Source organism: Vicia villosa, linkage group LG2, assembly GCF_029867415.1.
Source record: "Vicia villosa cultivar HV-30 ecotype Madison, WI linkage group LG2, Vvil1.0, whole genome shotgun sequence".
Taxonomy (NCBI): domain Eukaryota; kingdom Viridiplantae; phylum Streptophyta; class Magnoliopsida; order Fabales; family Fabaceae; genus Vicia; species Vicia villosa.
Window position 1 is genome coordinate 183,564,537 of NC_081181.1, and position 22,473 is coordinate 183,587,009.

Below are 22,473 nucleotides of genomic sequence, written 5' to 3' on the forward strand. Positions count from 1 at the left end.
TGCTTGATTCATGCCATAATTATCTATCTGTTTATTTTTCCGTCTTTTTGATAATGTCAAAGGGGTGAAGTTTACTCTCAGGAGGAGTAGAGTATACTCTTTATATTTATCAACGAGAGTTTAACCACTTCAATTTATCACCCTTGTATCTTTTTTTGTCCATCTTCTTGAGAGATGCATTGTTATGATCAAGAACAGGAAGAATATGGATCTATGTGCTTGGAATTATAAAGTATGTAGCAACCTGTTGATTTGGTTTGGATGTTGTCAAGTTCTTCAGAGAAGTCCTCACCAGTCTTGCTATTCAAGGCATTTTAGTTCAAATGATATCATTTGATATGTTGATCAGGTTATGGTGATTGTAATGTCGATCAGATGATGGTGTTTGATATGTTTATTGAGTAATGCTTGATAAACTAATCAAGTTATGGGGCTTGATATGTTGATCAAGTGATTATGGGTGAAGATCAATATGATCAAGATGATCAAGTTGTGTTAATCAAGTTCTGGTGATCAACACCTGTTGTCAAGTGGCATTCAATGAAGTTAACAAAAATCTCTAATCAAGCGGTTTGTCTTGTGATAGAGGTTAAAATAAATAATTATCTCAAGCCTTATCGGAAGAAGTTTCAAGGTTCCAGTGAAGTTCTAAACTCAAAGATAATGTGGTAAGGAACCTAAAGCTTCAAATATTTGAAAGATTGGAAGTGTGAAAGCTCGAGGAGTCTGTGTCGAGCAATCAGATTCGGTAAAATTATAAGACTAAATCTTAATTCTACTAAAAAAACTACACACGCACTTTCAACTCATTGGAAAGCCTCTCTCTTCTCATTAAATTCACCAAAATGTTTTTGTGCCTACCTAATTGGCTAAAAACTTGAAAAGTTGTTTATGAAGGATTTTTGCACTAGATAATCAATTAACTCTTATGCATAATCAATTATTCCTTTTGTAATACCTCAATAATCATCTATTAAGGTTAATAGTCAATTATGTAATGGGTCTTTTGAAAATATTCCATATTTGTATCTTATAATCAATTAATGAATGTGCATAATCGATTAGGAGCCTTTAAAATCACATGGATTGTTTCCATAATTTAACCACCTCTTGTCCTATAAATAGAGGGATCCTTTCTTATTTCTAACACACTAGAAAATACATTGAAATACCTTTCTATCACTCTCCTTATTTCTCAAATCTAGTGCTTTTGAGAGTAAAATCTTTATATCTATGATGTAGTTTTTTGTTTGGTGAAAGGGACTAATTGTAATTTTTCATTGGGGAAATTTTTTTTTGGTTTTGAGACAAACCAAGTGAAAAGCTATTGCTTCGTTGTTAAGGTAAACCAAGCTAAAACCTTTGTTTGATTAGGTAGATCTCCGTATTTAAAACTACCATTCGATTCTTGAGCTTAGTTAGTTGTTAAATGCTCCCACTTGATTCATGAGCTTAAACTACTGTTAAAAAGCTCTTAGTTGGTTATGGAAGTCTCCGTACTTTAAAATTCATGTTTGTTGGAAAGTTAGTCATTGAAAAACTTCAATCATTGTATAAGGATGTTTGTGGGCATATTTTGTCAAAAGCTCATATATCATAGTGGAAATTCTCAAGAAATAATTCTTAAGTAGAGGAGTAGGTCACTTTATTGGACCGAATCTCTATATTTTTTGTGTTTTCTCTCGCCCCCTAACTCTGTACTTTTCAGTCATTTATTTCCACTACCATTCCATTATCATATTTCTGCTGCTTTTACTCTGTTTCTTTTACAAAATCTTTTTAAACTTGGTCTTTGTAAAAAAATTGTTTTGAAAATGAAATTTCAATCTCACACAATTCAACCCTCCTTGTGTTCGAAATCTCATGTCAAACAAGTGGCATCAGAATTTAAATCTTGTTTAAATTCTAATACTTTCAGAAGAAAAATGATGACTACAAACACTTTTGTTTTTAAATTGCAAAGATTTAATATGCAATAATATCAAAAAGCAAGGGTTCATAACTACAAGAAAGATGAAGAAAAACTACAAGAACAAAACCATAAGATCCACTAACACAAGACATAACTAGACAAAAAATTGTCATTTAAGAGCTCCAACTCAAAAAAGGAGTAAGTTAAATCTCAATCCAATAGTTCCACCAACAATAGATCAGAGATTACCAAAGGAAGAATGAAAAATTCACATACACTCTAAACCAATCCAAAATCGCAATTGACTATTAGTTAATCTAAAAGATGGTGTTCTAAAGGCATTTTGAGAAGGTGCATGAGTTTGTCGTTGATCTACCCAAAAATCATTTTGTAGCCAAAAAAAATTGTTTCATTTACTTCTTTCACCTTTATGAAGAACCAGAAAAGATAATTATGATTCTGAGTTCTCCAAATGGCCTAGACCATAACATTTGAAGTAATAGAAAAATCACTCCTAGACTTTGTCCTGCCAACTAAAGAAAACTCTAAAAAGGACGACTAGGATCCCTAGGAAGAACTACTTTTCACCCCAAACTTCTAAAAATCCTATATAAAACATTGCTAACTAAGTCACAAGTGACAAACAAGTGGAAAGCGACTTTACCAAATCACCGCAGAAGGGACAAGAGATGTCAATTGAGCAACAAAATCCTTTCTTTTGAATAAATTATCTTTAGAAGGGAACCTATCAAGTAGAAGGTGTCAAGAGAAAACAGTCATTTTAGATGGAGCCTAGCTACCCCAAATGAATAGAAGGATCGAATAACTAGTACAGTAAGAAATTTAGAAGAATTAGAAGTAGACAAAGGAGCATGATAAATAGAGGACACCGAGAAAGTACCATCCCTAACAAACTTCCAATTTCACTTGTCTCTATCCTAAGAATTAGTATGATCTTGAATTGAGGACACCGAGAAAGTACCATCCCTAACAAACTTCCAATTTCACTTGTCTCTATCCTAAGAATTAGTATGATCTTGAATTGCCGAAAGGAAATTAGCAACAACAAATTCCTCATGAACTACAAAACAAAAACAAAAAAAACTTTCTCCACGAAGTTCTAAGTAAAGATCTCATACTCTACCCTCAGAATAATCAAAGAGATCGTATCAACCTAAAAAAACCTAATCTTGAGGGGATGCTTAAAGGATTTTTGATGACATCTTTGGAGTTTAGATGCCTAAGAATGTCCAATTAGTTTCTTAGTTTTTTTTTTTATCTCTCTGTCATCTTCCCAAAAGAAACTATGATAAACACTTGTTTGCTATCTCATGGTTATGTAACACGAGAAATTTAAAACATTGACATACACAACTATTTAAATATAATACTATAGAAAATAATTACGTAAAGGCATAAAATACATGTATTATCAATACATTGAACATCAACATGAGGTTTTTTGTATGACTAGCTTGTTTCTAACTTCAAATGAAAAAGATATCAGCTAGCTCAACGCGTATTGCATGCATACCACTGCGAATTTGAATCTTCAACTAGCAATCTTCTGTTTAGAAAATAAGAGTGCACAAATATGATATATATTGATGTGAGATCAGAAATTTTCAAAATATACAGTTTTCTCAAGATATTGCCAATTTTCTGGTTCAGATGAACTCTCTGGTAAACCTGCAAAATGGTTAAATAAAAACGTGAACATTCAGAAACAAAAAAAATACATATTCTAAACTATTTTTATTCATTCACGCAAAGTATCTTAGCAGTGTATAAATAATTACTTGAAGATGATATTGCTTCGGTAAGTTTTCGTTGCAGTTCAGAGCAATCAATGCCAGTCATTATCGAATCCTTCAAGGAAATATACAAATGAATGTTAGTAGCCAATTTTAGAACATATAGTGTTGTTTTTTATAGAGCCTCCAATGGCTTTAAATTGCAGTTGCAACAGTGGATGCGGTTAGGGCCACTGTGGTTCGGCTATTGCAGCGGTGAAGATGCGGTTTACGGTCATTTCAACGTGAATTTATGTTTTAACTACATAAAATATTATTTTAAAGCAATACATAATCTATTCTGGCCTGGGGCGGGTTTATGTGGCCGTTAAAGTGATATCATGCGGTTGCAGCATTATAATGCAGTTTTTAATGTGATTTACGATTACACTGTAATTGTGGCTTGATTTGGATGCAGACATTATTTTAACTGTAATATTGCAGCCGCATCACGTGATGTTGTCTGCAAATTAAAACCATGGAATCTCCAATGGCAAACCAAACACGATGTCTATGATAAACATTAATATGATTTCATAGGCACTTAATTATGTTGTTAGTAAGTAATAACACAACTTTAATTAGAAAATGCATTGCATGTATGAGTGAAATAAGAGAGTCACTAAAATGATGAAAGCAGATAAATAAAGTATTTATACAAAAATTGTTGTGCGACTTTCACATATAGGTATACCATTATGTATAAACATATTTACTGCATGCTAGTGACAAATAAATTGAAATACTATACCTCAGATCGTATGGTGTATATGAATCTGCCATCTATTTTGTTGGAAGTGCAGCTTATAACATTAAGCCCTTCTTTAATCACCATGAGAAGCACTTTTGACAAAGGAAACAAACACTTCTTGAAGCTGTAACTGCACACAATCTCAATTCCTCCGGGGAAAGGTTGAACAATAACAAAGGGTTGAAGATTGGTAGCACTACAACTAGAGTCATTTTGAGGGACATTTGTATTCAAACTAGATATCATCTTTAACTCTTCCTTCTTAGCTTCTAACTGCTTCACCTTGGTTTGTAAGTGGTTGATATAATTCATAGCCTCATTCACATGATCCGAAATCGAGCGTTTTCCCTAACAATGTTCATAATCAAATCATACAACTAAATAATATATCAACAACATAGCCGTCTTTAAAAATGTGTAAAATGAAGTATGAGCCAAAATATTCTACAGAAAGGATTCATAATATATTTGTCACAGTTAAACAGTGGCAAAATAGAACTTCCTCCGTGGCAAAATAGAACTTCCTCCGTTAGACGTGGCACAATAGGACCGCAGCCCTATTTATTTTTTCATGGTTAAACTAAAATGGTAGAATCTCCATCTGGATCCGGCTCCATAGTAGACATATGAATTTAACAAAAAAAATTGGTGAAATAATAAAGAGATAGACTTGTGTATAGGTGCTTACCTTAATATACTCTAAAGGAAGAAGAGATCTAAGGTTGGTGCAGAGGTTGGCCATCTCTTGTCTTCTTTGTCTTTCTGTCTCTTTATGCATCCACTTCTTGTTTTCTTCCATGCTATAATCCTATAATATCCACTTCTACTGACTCTACTATTTCACTCACAAGATCATGCAATTTCTAAGCAATCTTCTGATTTCTGAGGTTGTTTTTCATGGTGAGAAGATCAACTTTAACAAAAAAGCTAAAGATCAACTCATGTTTTAATTAGTTGGATATAGATTAGGATTAGTGTGTACTATCTTTGTGGGGTTGACAAAGATACTGTAACAAGGAAATCAAGGTATATTTGGTTGTTAGGGTTTTGATAGTACTTTACAATTTCCAGATATGTTTGGATTCTCAAATCCTTCATATATAAGATAAGATCCGTTTCCACCTGCCAAATATCATAGTTTTCATTTATATTTCCTCTACCTTCATAAATTATTATTCTGGTGGGACATAGGTTAGTAGAAAAGAATACAGGTGGGACATAGTGTTTGCTCTTTCTTTTGAATGCGAACGGTCCAACTTCAAATAAAAAATATGTTTGATACTAATGCTTTTAATGAAGATTGATTTAATATAACAGTGTAGCCTATTCGTACCAAAAATAAATGCTACATACTGCGATTTTAATTATATATCGTATATTAGAAAGAGTAAAAGAAAAATTATGAAAAGATATTTGTTATTTGAAATATATAGAATGATTAGATTACACAGAAATAGCAAGTAAATAGGCAAAATGACTATTATTATATATTTCTAAGCCCGAAAACAGCATTTTAATATTTTTAGTAATTTTTTGTTTTATTTCTGCTTTCGATTAACAATCCATTAATCCTTTTGGCTGTCAGGGACATCTTTCATTATGATAAAATTCAATAGTTTTTTCTTTTTGGTGGATTCCAAAGGTTTATCTCATAGGTTTGTCGCTTGCAAATTTATGTTTCGTTCTAGGTTTAATGCTTGCTAATTCTTCGTGATTGTGACTGCATCATGTGACATCAAAGCAGGTTTTCTCCTGTTTCTTTTCGGAGCTTGATCATCCATGGGAGATCAACCGGTGACTAGAGCAGACCTTGAGAAAACTTCTGCAACTTTTACCATGGCCCTAGTTGCTTTGACTGAAGAGATGGCAATTTTAAGAAATCAAGTGAACAACAACGGAACTAGCAAAGGAAAGGGTCAGTCAAAACTTGACGAAGAATGAAAAAATTGATGTTGAAGCGATTTTTACTAGAGGATTATGAACATATTATTTATAATATGTATATTGAGTGTGTTCAGAGAAAGAGAATTGTGAATGAATATACAATTGATTTCTTGCATTTTTCTAAGTGTAATTAACTGGGAGATTTAGAGAGCCCGAAAGTGGCTCCAAACATTAGTGGCTTAAAGGGATCTTTGTAGGAGCAGAAGGGCTTACAGACTATAGTTGAGGCACCAAGTCTAACTTTGAATGCAGAATTGGAAAAGAAACCCCCTCGAAATTTCTCATCTTTTAAAAGGTATTCACCCTAGAATAACTTTGAATCAACAGGTGACATGGAAAATAGTGCAACAACTTGGGATTCCAACCCTGTAAATAAGGGTGCTAGCAGCTCTAGTGGTGTGCAGTTGAGTAAAGCATCTATCCACTAGATGAATAATTCATAAGAATAATTCACATGGTAAATCTACTAGAGACATGTATTATAATTGTAGTGGACGATATCAAATAGTTGTTATCGTTGCAGAAGAAAGGGAAAAGGAGAAGGATAGAGAAGGATATGTAGTTGAGAACGATAAATATGCAAAGGTTAAGTTTGCATAGGAAGAATCAGATGAGCGGGTAAATTATGTGTTTTAGAGAAGTCTACTAGTGTCCAAAGAGGAAGGGAAACACAAGAGTTTGTTTAAAATACATTGTTCTATCAAGAACAAAGTGTGTAATCTTATCGTGGATAGTGGCAACACAGAAAATATCGTGTTGTTGGAATTGGTAGATTATTTGAAGTTGTCCTTAAAATTCCATGAGAAGCCATAGACCCTCGGTTGGGTAAAAAAGGGCTCCCAAGTTCAAGTAACACTCGCCTGCAGAGTTCCTATCCCCTTTGGAAAGCATTATAGAGAAGAGGTACTTTGTGATGTTATTGATATGGATGTTTGTCATATTCTATGTGGTAGACCATGGAAAATTAATAATGATGTCACTTATCAAGGACGTGATATTGTGATGATGTTTACATGGGGCACGAATAAAATTGCCATGGCTCCTATTTTGCACTTTGATAAGAAACCAAGTGGAAAAAATTCTAGTTTCTTGGTGATGACATAGAGTGAAATGGAGTTTGATGAGGCTGTTAAAACAATGAATGTTTTTGTCCACTGGTGATTAAAGGAATGATGAGTGTTGTAAATAAGGAAATAGAAATTCCAGAAGAAGTGCTAGTGATCTTAAAGGGTTTTAAGGAGTTGATTGCATTTGAACTAACAAATAATTTGCCTCCCAAGTAAGACATTCAACATCAGATTGACCTAAGGAGAATGAGATTTTAAGGAAGAAGATTAAGGATTTGTTGAAGAAAGGATTCATCCGTGAGAGCATGAGCCCTTGTGCAATACCGATCTGTCTAGTCCCTAAGAAAGGAAATTAATGGAGGATGTGTCTTGACAGCAGATCCAACAATAAGATAAATATCAAATATCATTTCCCGACTCACCGTTTGGAAGACATGCTTGACGAGTTGTCAGGGTCTAAGGTGTTTTTGAAGATAGATTTGCGTAGGGTATATCATTATATTAGAATCAGGCCTAGAGATGAATGGAAAACATCTTTCAAGAGAAAAGATGGACTTTATGAGTGGTCGCTAATGCGTTTTGGGTGGTCAAACTCCCCTAGTACCTTCATGAGATTGATGAATCAGGTTCCGCTTCCATTTACTTGTTCTTTTATAGTAAGACAAAGAAAGAGCATTTGGAGCATGTGAAACAAGTGTTAAAAGTATTACAGGAGAACCAAACATACATTAATCTGAAAAAATATACATTCAAATCCAACAAGTTACTCTTCCTAGGCTTAGTTGTTGGTGAATAGGGGATTTAGGTTGATGAAGATAAGGTGAGTGTTATCAGAGATTGTCCTGCATCTAAATCAGTGACTGGGGTTCATAGCTTTCATGGTCTGGCCACCTTTTATACGAGGTTTATCAAGGATTTTAGTACTATCATTACACCTATTACTGAATGTTTGATGAAATGGAAGTTATATTGGGTTTGAGTAAGAGTCGAGTTTTGCATTGATTAAGGAGAAGTTATTAACCTCCCCAGTGCCAGTAGTTCCTAATTTTGTCAAAGTGTTCCATGTTAAATGTGATGCTAGAAGAGTGGGAATATGAATTATTTTGTCTCATGAGAAGAAACCAGTGGCCTTTTTCAGCACGATAATAAGTGATGCTCGTCAGAAATAGAGTACTTATGATCAGGAATTCTATGCAGTTTTTAGAGCTCTGCGCTAGTGGGAATATTATTTGGTTCAAAAAGAATTGGTTGTGTTCACTGACCGTCAAGCTTTCAAGTTTCTTCACATCCAAAAGGTGATAAACAAGATGCATGATTTTTGGCTGAGTTTTCTGCATAAATTTCCTTTTATTATTCATCATAAGGCAGGGGCTCTTAACAAGGTAGTGGATGCAATGAGTAGGAGGACTTCCTCACTAATCATCTTAGCGCATCAGATAGTAGGCTTTGAGGGCCTAAAAGAGTTGTTTGAAGTTGATGCTGAATTCAAGGAATTATGGGCCAACACTAATGTAAAACATCATTATGCAAATTTTCATATTCGAGATGGATATCTTTTTAAAAGGATATCGACTGTGCATCCCTTGCTCCTCTTTAAGATAGAATTTAATTTGAGATCTGCATGGTCACATTTGAGGAGGGATGATTGTGCTATAGTCAAGAGGTGTTATACTTGTCAGATGTCTAAAGGCAAGTCTCAAAATATTGATCTTTATATACCTTTACCTATTCCTGGTGATTTTCGCAAGATTTAGCCATGGATTTTGTGCTTGGATTGCCTCGTACGCAACGAGGCGTAGATTATGTGTTCGTTGTAGTAGACAGGTCCTCCAAGATGACACATTTCATTGCTTATAAGGGTCTGTTTGGTAAAAATAGCGGTTGACTGATAAGCTAGCTGATAGCTTATAGCTTATGACTGATGGCTGATGACTGATGACTTATAGCTTATAGCGGATGGTTGAGACTGATAGCTTATAAGCTAATTGAAGTGTTTGGTAAAATTAGCGGTTCAATTAACTTATAAATGTAAAATGACATAAAAGATATTTAATATATATTTATTTTATTTTAAATTAAAATAAATTATAAGGGTTAAAAATGGATTTTAATTAAAATAATAAGGCTAAAAAAGGAAGAAAAAATGATAAGTTATAAGACATAAGCTAAAACGCTATTTGAAATAGCGTCTAGAAAATAAGCTATAAGCTAGTAAAATAAGCTATAAGCTCGTGATGAAAAGAGCGTTACCAAACGGGTCTAAATTATCATATGAACTTATAAGACATAAGACATAAGACATAAGCTATAAGCTCGAAAACATGGCTTACCAAACAGAGCCTAAGAATATCGTTGATGCGTCTAACATAGCAAAATTGTTTTTTAGGGAGGTTGTGCGTCTTCATGAGGTTCCTACGTGAATTAATTCAAACAAAGACACAAAATTTCTTAGTCATTTCTAGATTACTCTTTGGAGATTGTTTAGAACAGCGTTGAACATGAGTTCTATAACTTATCCTCAAACAGATGGACAAACTAAGGTAACCAACATAACTTTGAGGAATATGATTGAAGTATTCGTGTGGACAATTCAAAATAGTGGGATTTAGTTTTGTCTCGGGTCAAATTTCCTTACATCATTGTTGTGCACTCAGCTACGGGGAAACCATCATTTTCTCTAGTTTATATTTATGTTCCTAAGCATGTGACTGATTTGGCTAAGTTGCCTAAGGCGCCTAGAGTTAGCACGGCTACTGAGAATATGGCTGAGGATAATGTAGTTATTAAAGAAGATGTCAAGGCTAAGTTAGAAGCTATTGGGCAGAAGAAGAAGGCAGCTACTGATAAATGCGTGAGAGTTAAAATTTTCAATGTGGGAGATGATGTGATGGCGTTTCTGCGTAGGGAGAGGTTCTCATTTGGTACTTACAACAAGTTGTAGCCACGCAAAAATGATTTGTTTAAAGTGACTTGAAAGATCAATGATAATGCTTACTGCAAGATTAAGTTTATGATATAGAAAGGTTGATCGCATGTCGAAGAGGTTCAGAAGGATTTTTGTAAGTTTGGTGTCCGTTAAAAATGACTATTATTATAACTTTTTGAATAAGGAATCGAATCGCAAGTTCAACTAACAAATTTTCTATTATACATGGACTTTTTAAGTCGTCCAAGTTCGTTTTTGGCCCAAACACAACATTTCAGTATTTTCCACAATTTATAATTTTTAAAATTTTCTATTTTATCTGTACTGTTGATTAAAAGCTCATTAGACTTCCCTTCTTTCTTTCTTTTTTTTAATTTAGACGTTTTTTATATTTTTTTGATAACCATGAAAAAACCGTAAATATCTCGATATAGCGTAAGAGTATAAAACTTAAATTAACGCTTCAATAAAAAAAAATTAATTAACACGTCTTCTTCCTCCCATTATTATTTAAATAAAAGAGACCCTAATCTTTCCCATTTCGTTTTATTTTTTTCACTGAAGTCTGAACAAGCTTTAGAATATACTACCTTATACAAAACGTGATTTTTAACTGTTTCTTTAGTGGCGGCATGTATATAGTAACAACAATATATTTATTGGGTCAAATCGATTGTCTTCGCTGTAAAGCCTCTTTAGAAAAAGAAATTATTTAAACCATGACAAAAGGAGTTTGGACTTTTTTTCAAAAATATTTGTCTTTTCTAAGATCTTCTGACTTTAAACCGTAAAACATATTGAAATTTAAGATTAGTTCATACTTAATTGACTCGGTGTAATAAATTTAGAGGTTGTGTACAGCATTTTCTAAAAACACAATAAACCTGTTAAACTAAATAAATTTTATATAAAAATATTATAAACATTATATTTAAAGAAAATGACAGAATTGATACGTAGAGTTTTTTGAAAAAACACTAAGTGTCGGCAGGTGATATTTTCAGAAACTAAACACGAATGTTTTTACTAAGATCTCGGCAGCTCACAAGAAAAAAACATGATAAGTATGTGTGAATTTTATAAACACTAATATAATTTTCAAACTATTCAACGTGGGACTTCAATACAAAACATTATGATTTGCATTTATAATTCATTTTAGCGGTTTTTGTTTGCTCTACCATTGTACACATTTTTAACTTCTTTCATTAATTTGGATAAATCAGGTATGCATTGAACAAGACCATATATTGTTTCATTATTATTTGGAGCAAACTTATCGCTTCTAACTACAGGATACTTTTCTGTCAACTTATTGTTGTTTTATAAACCTCTTAAGAGTGCCATCCATTAATTATATCCACCATTACAAGTATATTATAAAGTGTTGAAGGGACAATTTTTATGATGATTTTTATGAAAAGGTTTTTTAACCCAATTTTTAATTTCAAATTTTATAATAAAAACTTAAACTCTTTGAATAAAAATATAGTATTATAAAAATTTTAAAAATGGCAACCAATGATCCTAAATTGTTAGTTCAAATCATACTATGTGCTAACAATCTTTGTGTTAGACTTATTCATATAGAGGTTTGCTCCGAACTTAAAAGGGACTCTTACTAAAAAACAGTAGAATTGATCATCTTAAATTAGTCGATCGCAAGGCCGGATATCAAGATTTAAAAAAAAAAATCCAAATTTGTCTTATATTAGATTTTAACTTAAAAAAGACACTTCCATTTGCTTAAAATAAGCCAGTAGTATTTTATATGTTTCTTTTTTTCATTTGGGCTAAGACCCGGCTTGGTCCAAGAGAAAAATGAACTAACAAGCTTCACATTTAATATGGGGTACCTCTTTCCACCTTATATGTTCTCTCACACTATGAAAAGTCTCAAATACTCCTAGCATTCAAAGATTCATCTTTAAACACACTTAAAATTACATCAATATAAGCACTGCAAGTGATATGTATCTCCTTAAAATGTTGTCTAATAATATTTGCGAGTGTTTGAAGAGATCACTCATCAAAACACTTGTGCGTGTAGGACTTTTTCTTCAATAACATTATTTGTTTCTCTTATAATATATTCTCTATTTTACATCTATATTGTATTAAAACCACTCGGATACAATATCCATGGCTTCGGCATCTACCAATATTTAATCATGAGTACCAACACAAGTTCATACATCAAATATTTCAAGTATTAAAGCCTTTGCAGAATCAAACGGAGCCTCTCCTATCCCTTTCAATTACCACTCCTTCATCGAAATTGATCATGTTGCAGACAACTTGCAGAATCAAACAGAGTCTCTCCTATCCCTTCCAATTGAGCACTTTCTTATCCCTTCCAATTGAGCACTTTACGGATGGACATCTCTGAAATCTATCTCCAGACAATTTTCTAGAAAAAATATAGTGTCTCACTTGCAGTATCTTTGTTAGTATAATTTTAAATATGACCGGGAATACATTTTCAGAGACAATAAGAATATTTCTGGATTTTCACAAGTGTGGGAGCACTATGCAGGTGGAGAGAACAACCTCCTATAATATACTAGTACTGTTATAGTTCCTTAAGCTCTACTATGTGTTATGTAAATATGTAATGCAAGTAGAACTTAACAACCTACAGATGTATAGGCTAAATTATACTGTTAGTTCGTTATCATATTTTGTGCTATTAGTCCTAATGATTTCTAGTGAAAGATTTTTAAGGATCATGTAACAGATTTTTGTTGCTAAAAATAATATTTCTTAATTAACGTTTGCAAGCTGGAATTTAATTGAAATTACATAAGTAAAGTTACGAGATGAAAATAAAATAAAAAGTAATAATAAGAACAAAGTGAAATCTGTGACATAAGAGACCAAATAGGTAACCCAACCACTTTTATACTACACAGACTATTTGATATGATATTCTTATTTTAAAAAGTTGAGATTGTCTTACATGGATTTGAATATATATGACCAGAACAAATTTAATTATAAATCCATGATTATTTTTTGAGATTTGACACAAATAATCGATAGATATCCATGGGTGGGATCAATAAAAATCACCACATTTTTCGCAAGCAGTGTTTTATTACATCATCAACGTAACTTAATCTTACATCAGTTCAAATAAAGCAGCCAAAAGGCTAAAAAGATCCAACCATGTTTTAAAGAACAAGTCAGCTTTTCATTGAAGGTTCAAAATACATAATCAATATCATACTATGATTCTGCCAAACTCAAACAATCCAAACAAACCCTGATTTTGCAATAAAACCAACTTCAATCAACAAGATATAGGGGCCAAAAATCTGGAGACTAAATGCCAAAGGGGAGAAAAGAGAAAAACTTCCAGATCCACGTCGCATCGCTCCGCAAACCCAGGAAACATATCAAACCATAAATGTACAAAAAGAAAAAAATAACAATAATCGATAATGGAGCATAACAGAATAACATTCTAAGAAAAGGTATAGTATGCTGTAATTTATTTCAGTCCTTGCCATAAAGTATAATTCCCAAACATAACATTAATCAATGCATGTCTATATTACAAATCAGTATGAAAAAGAATAATGGAAGTAAGTTAATGTACATAGATCAAACCCCAAACCGTAACCTGTAATGGTATCAGCAGAAGAAAAGTGAAAAGACTAGGACTAAAATGGTAAACAGGAATAAAAACAACCAAGACAAAAGGAGAGAAAGAAAACTCTTATCTATGGTAAGAACACGGCTCCTACCTCTTAAGGCCCTATACAATAATCTATCATTTGAAAACTAGCACTGCGAGTATATTACGTTAGCATTTACTATCCATGAAAATCAATTATGAGATGGTATCTATTATAACTAACTTACCGGCCTTGGTTTTTCTTCCTACATTTGAAAGGGAAGCGAGAAGGGGTTGAAGGCGAATACTCAACAGGCAACTGGGGTGGTTCCAGCTCTCCGCTTAGCATCCCGACAACCTCCTTCATTGAAGGACGCCGAGTAGGTGACTTTAGCAAACAAAGCAAAGCCACTTTGATGCAGATCAGAGCCTGGTCCTTATTCAATGACTGAATAGATTCATCAACCAACTCAATAAGCTTACCGTTTCTTGCACAATGGCGTGCCCATGACAAAAGATTTGCTCTTTGAAACTCTGACATTGGTGAACCTGTCACTTGAAGTGGGCGCCTCCCGGAAATGATAACAAGCAACAAGATCCCAAAGCTATAAACATCACATTTTTCGGATACATCTTCACCATAGCCAAACTCGGGAGCAACATAACAAATAGTTCCTCTCATACTTGGTGTACTACTCACACCACCACTCTTTGGAATGTCTCCACTAGCTGAATCAAAACTATTCCTACGTGCTCTCCATAACTCGCCACTAAACCCGTCTAACCACCAATCAACACTACCGCGATTATTTCTACTTCTTCTCTTTTCCTTCTTTCTATCCCCGTATAATGTATCATCACTCATCCACCAATTATCATCAACGCTAACGCCATCATCATTTTCTACGCCTTTTTTCTTCTTATTCTTAATCTTATTCTTCTTCTTTTTCTCCTTTGCAGCCTCTTCACAATATTCCTCCTTCCACCATTCCCTAACCGACTTTCTCTTATCCTTCTTCATCACCCCACCAACGTTTTCCTCATCCATTGATTCCCACCATTCCAATTTATGCTTCTTGTTCTTCTTCTTCTCCTTCTTCTTCTTCTCAATCTTCTCTTCCACTAATTCACTCTTTTCACTTTTCACTTCCCTTCCAATCCAATCCATCACATAATCCTTCACCTTCTTACCTTCCCCAACCGGCGTCAAACCTGCAACCTCATTATCATGTTTCCACCACCAATCCCTAACCGAATTACCCGCAACCCCTTTCCCATTCCTCTTACCATCCTCAACACTAACCACATCCTTCTCACTCTTCACACTAGCCTTATCAAACCCCGGCGACGCTGCCAAAGCTATCGTCATAGGCGACGCCATCGGAGATTGCTCCAAACCCAAATTAGCACCATCTTCAAAAAAAGTAGTATGAACACTTTCCACAGATCCACAATCATCAATCACAACCCTAACACCACCACACTCCAAATCCCCATCCCTTTTCTTCATTTCATCCTCACTATCAATATCCAAAAGCTCAACATCAACCCTAACCGCCTCCGATTTCACCCGCGCAAGTCCAAAATCACCAATTTTGGCAGCAAATTCACAATCTAAAAGAATATTACTAGGCTTTATATCACCGTGTATAACCGGAGGATCAAAAGAGTGAAGATAACAAAGTCCCTTAGCTATATCCATCACAATTTCAAACCTTTTACTCCAATTAAAAAGCTCAGAACACTTACGCTTCAAAAGCGCGTCTTGAAGATTACCGTTTTGCATCAAAGGATAAACTAGAAGAAAACGGCACCGTTTAGGATCAGACGAAAACCCTAACGGAGGAACTATATAAAGAGACCGAAGCTTCGAAGAGAAGAAGAGTTCGTTGTGAAACTCTCGTTCACCTTGCTGAGATGAACTATCCATGAGCTTAACAGCGATCGGTTTCGAAGAGAGAGTGCCGGAGAAGACGGTACCAAATCCGCCATGACCGAGTGGAACTGAGAAGGAGTTTGTAGCACGGCGGAGGAGGGAGTAGGAGAACCGGTGCGGTGGATTATCGTCGGTGATTGAGAATGGAGCGGTGCGTTTTTTACGGGTGCGGCGGAAGAGGAAGATAAAAAAGAGGAGGATGGTTAGTAAGACGGCGGTTGCGGCGAGGAGAGGAATTAAAATGTGGTGGTGGCGGCGAGGTAGAAGATGTGGTGATGACGTGTACGGCTGAGATTGAAAGAGTTTACGGGAAAGCATGGTGGAGATGAGAAAATAGAAAGGTTTTTGGGTTTTGTTGAATTTAGAGAAAGGGAGAGAAGAAGAAAGTGGGAGTTGGGTTGGGAGTTGAAATTTTAATGGAGTAAGTGGAAACATTTTTTATTTATTTGTTTATTAAAATATGTAAATTTTCTTTTTCTATGTTGTTTTTGTTTTCTCTCTGTTTAGTAAAGTCAAGAGGATAGTGTGTTTCAGTGTGTGAGATTTGGGTGTACTGTTTTTGTTGAATGGGTTTTGATGAGGTTGTTGGTTTGTTTGGATTTGGATTGGTGTGCCTGCCAATGAGCATGACAAGTGCTTTTGTTTAATTTATTGATAAAAAATAAAACATATAATGAAGAGGGTTTCTTTTTGAAGGATTTTAAAATATATTTTTGTCATAAATTGTGAGACATTAAATATTTATAGATAAGATTAAAAAGTTACTTGTGAGACATTTTAAACAATAAACACGTGACTTTTTATTATAGATAAGATTAAAAAGTTACTTTTTTTTAATAATAAAAAATTGAAGATAATATATATATTACTTGTTTAATTTTTTTCTTCAAAATTTTAACATCGGTTAATTTTAACTATATACAGGGCCGGCCCAATCAAACTAGAGGCCCTGTTCTAGATTAAAAAAATACTTTAAAATTATGAATTATAATTTTGCACTTGATTTTGCACCAAATCTGAAAGGAAATCAAACAAAAATATTACAGCGTAAACTTTACACTTAAGGGACAAAAGACATAATATTTTTATATTTCAAGTGGGTGTTTGAAAAAAAATTTAGAGAAAAAAAAAACAAATTTCACCTATAATACATGAGAGTTTTATATATTTAACCATTACTTTTATAATTAAAAAAGAAATAATTAGACTCCACCAAATTTGGAATCCGTTTATAAGGTATGTTAATTTGTTTGAGTTATATTTTATTTAGAATGATAACAAATATATTTTATTTAGAATGATAACAGATAGACAAATTAAATCTATTTATTTTTTTAATTAATGTATAATTAAATTGGAATGAAGATGACACAAAAATTGTTTTATTATTGAGCTTTGAAATGTAATAAAATTTAGTCCCATATAACGATTAAGATTAAAAAAAACTGTGAGGTAAAGAAATTAAAATAAATAGAAATGTTATTTTTTCTATATAAATTATTTTAAGTCGAAGATATAATATCCCACTCTAAAAATTTAAAGTTTAAAGAATATCTATTAATTAATTTATATTAATTTCACTTAAAAATACTAACTTATTTTTTATCAACAAATCAAACTAAATTTTATACACCTTATCTTGAAAGTAAATGATTTTAACTTTTCGGCAAAATTAAACATACAATATTTAATATAAATTTTATGAAAGTATTTAATTCATTATAATGACACAAAATTAAAAATTAACGTGGTTTATTATCCACACATTAAAAATTAATATTAGCATTTAGTATAGTTTTGATGGCACACACAAGCATATAGTATTACTAAACATAGTAAAAAAAAAAAAAAAACTAGAAAAGTGACCGAGTGAGAATGGATAAACAATTAAGCATGGACAAAAAAAAAAACTAGATGTGAGGCCCCCCTTAATCTGGGGCCCAGTGCTGCAGCCCTTGCTGCACTTGGGGATGGCCGGCCCTGACTATATATATAAATATATATATATATATATATATATATATATATATATATATATATATATATATATATATATATATATATATATATATATAAAAGAAATGACAACTAAAAGTGCACCAGAATAAAAAAAACTATATTACTAATTAATACAATATAAATCTATTTGATACCACTAATAATAAAAAATAAAAACAATTAGACAAATAAATGGAAATGGCTATTAAAAAGAAACATCTAATCACGTAATGAAAAAAATTTACATCTATTTAGCTGGATAGATCCTAATCACGAGAAACCACCACAGAATTAATCCTCTAAAAAAAATACCAAAAACATTTCATCGCAAAAATAAGATCATAGATACTCAAACGGCTATTAGCTCAAATAAAAGATAGTATTCTTAAATCAAATAAATAAAAGTACAAGAGTTAACCACATACCTGCTAAGATGGCATTTTCAAATTAGAAAAATGTTTTTTTTCTTGCACATCAATCACATTGGTAAATGATAATCTGAGAGGTTTGGCCAGCGGAAGGGAGCTCGGGTCTCAAGGGTTTGCTCCCTTGGGGTCTCGAGTTTGATGGTGCCCGGGACCAAAAACAATTCTCAAACCCTTAAGGGCTATGCGGGGTGATAAAAATGTCCTCTATGTGGATTAGGCGATCTGACTAGTTGAATACCATATATATTAAAAAAAACATTAGTAAATAATGTAGAAAAATAATATCATTTCAGAAAGCCCATATCAAAAAGACAACTAAATGTCAAATCATGACAAGTCCACCCCAAATCCTAGACATATACTCAATATACTCATATAGATAAACAACTCAAAAAGAGACCTAAGATTTCTAGGGAGAACCAATAACCACCATAATTATTTAAATATCATATACCACATAGATGAAGTCACCTCACATGTTACAAATAGATGAGAAACCGACTCTACAAATAATATATACATGACACATGAAATTTTATCTATATCAATTATAACCTTACACTTAAACAAACTATCCCTAGTATATATCATATCTTACAAAAATTCACAATAAAAGATCACCACTTTGAAGGATCTCAAGTTATTCACGTGAGAGGAAGGATCAAGTCCACGTTGTTAACCAAATTACTTCAAACACAGGAGAGAATGAATTTTGTTATTTGATTTTTGTAAAGAAAATGATAAGAAGAGATTAAGCATCGCAAAATACATTGTGAAAAAAGTATTAAAAAATAGAGATAGTAAGATCACACAAGAATTTGTATTGGTTATACCTTAAACCACGCAGCCTAATCAAGTCGGTCAAAAAAATTCCCTTGAAATTTTCACGAACGTCAACTTCAACTTTTAAATCTGTATCAATCTAACAACCTTCCTTACACTAAGTTTTCTACCAGATTTAACTTGCAATCTCAAAGTCAATTATAGTGATACGATAGAACTATCTTCTTGAATTACAATTCTATCATAACAACAAAATTACAGAACTCTCAAATAAGCCTTCAACTCACTCACCAAATTAATGTATAGTGAATAAAAAATGTTTCTAGAAAGAGAATGAGTGAGAAAAGTGAATAGTAAATCAAATTTTTGTGCTTTGGAAGTGAGCACAAAATTCCTTTATATGTGAGAAAAATTTGACTAAAAAAAATAATTTATGAACTCTAGTCGCTCTCTAATCAAATAGCCTGCAGCGCTAATCGATTAGACCTACCAAATATGAAATACTTAAGCCATGAGCATATTATAATTGATTAAGGATTTCTAATAATTTAAAGACGAGTTTGATCTGTAATCAATTAGATGCAAGCTCTAATCAATTAGGCAACAAGCTTTGCTTTCTTAATTTTTGAGAATGTATTTTATATCAAGAGATTTTAAGATTAGACAAAGATACAAAATTTAATTATGCAATTTTTTTTCCGACATATTCACTAGTACAACGGTGTCTAATTATGCAATTCTTCTTTTTTGATATAATTACCAACTTCAAATGAGAGATTGTCGTAATATTTATTAAGTGTTTAATTAAATTATTACATTCCAATACTATTATATGGGTTTATATATTTACTTTATTTTTTATTTTTCTTCTTTAATAATATTGAATTTATGAATTTTAAATTTTTTAATTTTTAACTCAAATAATTCACCGTTGAGATACACCGTCCTTTAAACATGTATGTCTTATATGATTCATCATTATATTTTTATAGTTTAGTAACATATAAAAGATATTCAAATATTATATAAATACCTTATAATTTATATAAACACTATACCTTTTAACACGCCTAATTTTAATAGCTATGAATAAATTTAAAGAAAGTTAGAATTCATTTATGGATTAGACCGTTTATTCAAAGAGAAATACACCCAATTCTTTTCTTTTTCGTTTGACTCAGTCCAAACTATTTAAATTCATATCTTATATTTGACACACAAATATTGATATAATTAAAAATGATGCCACTACAGATTACAATGTAGACATTCTTGTCAAGACATGTGTAGCGCCATTTGTTTAAAACCAAATAACTATGTAGTTGTCATAATTTAATCCTATATGATAAATATGTTGTTTAATACTCCCTCCATTTTTTATTATAAGTCGTTTTAGACTTTTCACACAGTTTAAGAAAAATAATAATTATTGTATTAAAATGAGAAATTATGAAGGTTTTTACAAAATTATCTTTCATTAATGACATATGAAAGATAAATTTATATAATTGAAAGAAGAGAGAATAATAAATATTTAAGGATATAATAGGAAAAGTATCATTAATTATTCATTGGAATTGTAAAGCGACTTATATTTAAATACAAATTTTTTTTCCAAAACGACTTATAATAAAAAACGAAGGGAGTATATTTAGGTTTAATATGAAGATTTAGGTAAAAAAAAATTAAAGACTTTTAGAAGAATCCAACTCATCGTATAACCGATTAATATGTACATTAAAATAAACACTATAGTGTATTAGTGTCCAATGTATTAAAGTCCAGCACTTAATAATGTCCTAAGACTCGTTCTTTACAACTGTATATTACTCTTGTGAGTTGTCCTCTTTTATTGATATTTGTGAAACAAATTGTTACTCTTTAATACTTTTGCATGTGTTTATTATGACAAGAAAATCATTGCCTATATTTCATTTTACCTACTTTTTTATACTTATAAATATTCATTATTTCTTCTATTGCAAGATAAAGAAAAAGACTAATAATTACAGCTCTTGATGTATAGACTTTAATTTTTTTTTTATAAGCTACAGACTTTAATATCTAAATAGATTTTTATATAGGCTAACAGGCTAACCAGGTCTTCGAAAAGGTCAGGCTCAGGCCTAAAAACTAAGCCTACGACAGGCCACAGGCCAGGCTTAGACTTCAGTTTTTTTGAGAGGCCAGGCTTAGGCTTGGCAAAGCCTAGCACGGCCCAACCTATTTCCACCCCTACCTGAGAGCACTGGTAAGCATTTCCCTATTTTTAATATAATTTAATTAAAAAATAATACTACAATACAATATTCATCTATAATATAAGAAAACTCTATCTTTTTGAAGAGTTCCTCTCATGCTGCCAAGTGGCTTATTCTGAGAGTAGGAAATGTTGCTTATGGATGCGCCACGTGTACTGTTTATTTATGAAGTTATGTTCTTCCATCTTCCACTATGAATGTGTTACATAATTAGCATTTGTGTGGTTCTGTCCATGCATCTTCCATTCTGCATAATTATGTGTTACATAATTAACATAATGAGAACTTTATCTTCTTCTGTCCATTCACCTTCTGCATCAGTTTTGTAATGAAGAGTTTGTAACTGCTACATTATACATAATGATTGTGTTATTTATAGCATCAGTGGCTTCCACTTTTCTGTAGTATCATACCATTTTTACTTTGCTGCTTGTGCTAACTGGTTGTAAGATATGGCGAGACCATTGGCGAAAATCTGTGACATCAACGATAGCAAAGAACTTTGGAAAATTTATGTTCGAGTGCACCACAAGTGGAAGGTTGTTTCGAACAAGAGGGAGCATTTTGAGATGATTTGATGAGTTTTTTTTCTTATATTCTATTATTTTGGTCTTATGTTATTTAAATACGAGGGTGGAATGAGATCAAGCAACATCAGAATAAATCAACTGACATATTGGTTTAATTTTCTACATTTATGTACTTTGATAGGGTTTTCATCAAAACTCATCTGAACAAGGGAAAAACTGCCATCAGTGTTTTCAAATTATTAGTTTTATTTGATTTCTGTCATTTTTGTAAGTACAATTGTAGAGTACGAGTACGTAAGAAGTAGAAGTTAATACAAATGTAAGTATAATTTTTGTAATCAGAGTGCAATTAATTTTTGTAATAGGTTGAAAAGAGAATAGATAAATTATACAGTGATAAATGTGATGATTGTATGTGTTTCACGTGGTTTGTTTGTTACTGTTGTGGTTTTAATGAGTTTTCATTTTCATTTTTTTATGTTGTTTTGATCTTATTGTTGAACGGCTCCGTTGGTTTTCTACCTT

At 32.4% G+C, this 22,473-nt stretch overlaps 2 protein-coding genes across 2 annotated transcripts; both read right to left on the minus strand.

Annotated features, from left to right (window-relative positions):
* Positions 1 to 2,849: 2,849 nt before the first annotated feature.
* LOC131647620 (transcription factor bHLH36) lies at positions 2,850 to 5,560 on the minus strand. Its single transcript, XM_058917491.1, has 4 exons — positions 5,145 to 5,560; positions 4,457 to 4,804; positions 3,712 to 3,781; positions 2,850 to 3,601 (listed from the first exon to the last, which is right to left on the minus strand). The coding sequence occupies exons 1-4, from the start codon at positions 5,253 to 5,255 to the stop codon at positions 3,528 to 3,530; spliced, it is 603 nt and encodes a 200-aa protein (XP_058773474.1). The 5' UTR covers positions 5,256 to 5,560; the 3' UTR covers positions 2,850 to 3,527.
* Positions 5,561 to 13,898: 8,338 nt separating this feature from the next.
* On the minus strand, positions 13,899 to 16,474 carry LOC131653205 (receptor-like serine/threonine-protein kinase At4g25390). Its single transcript, XM_058923294.1, has one exon. It carries the CDS (start codon positions 16,381 to 16,383, stop codon positions 14,257 to 14,259), a length of 2,127 nt encoding a protein of 708 aa, XP_058779277.1. The 5' UTR covers positions 16,384 to 16,474; the 3' UTR covers positions 13,899 to 14,256.
* Between the last annotated feature and the right edge of the window lie 5,999 nt (positions 16,475 to 22,473).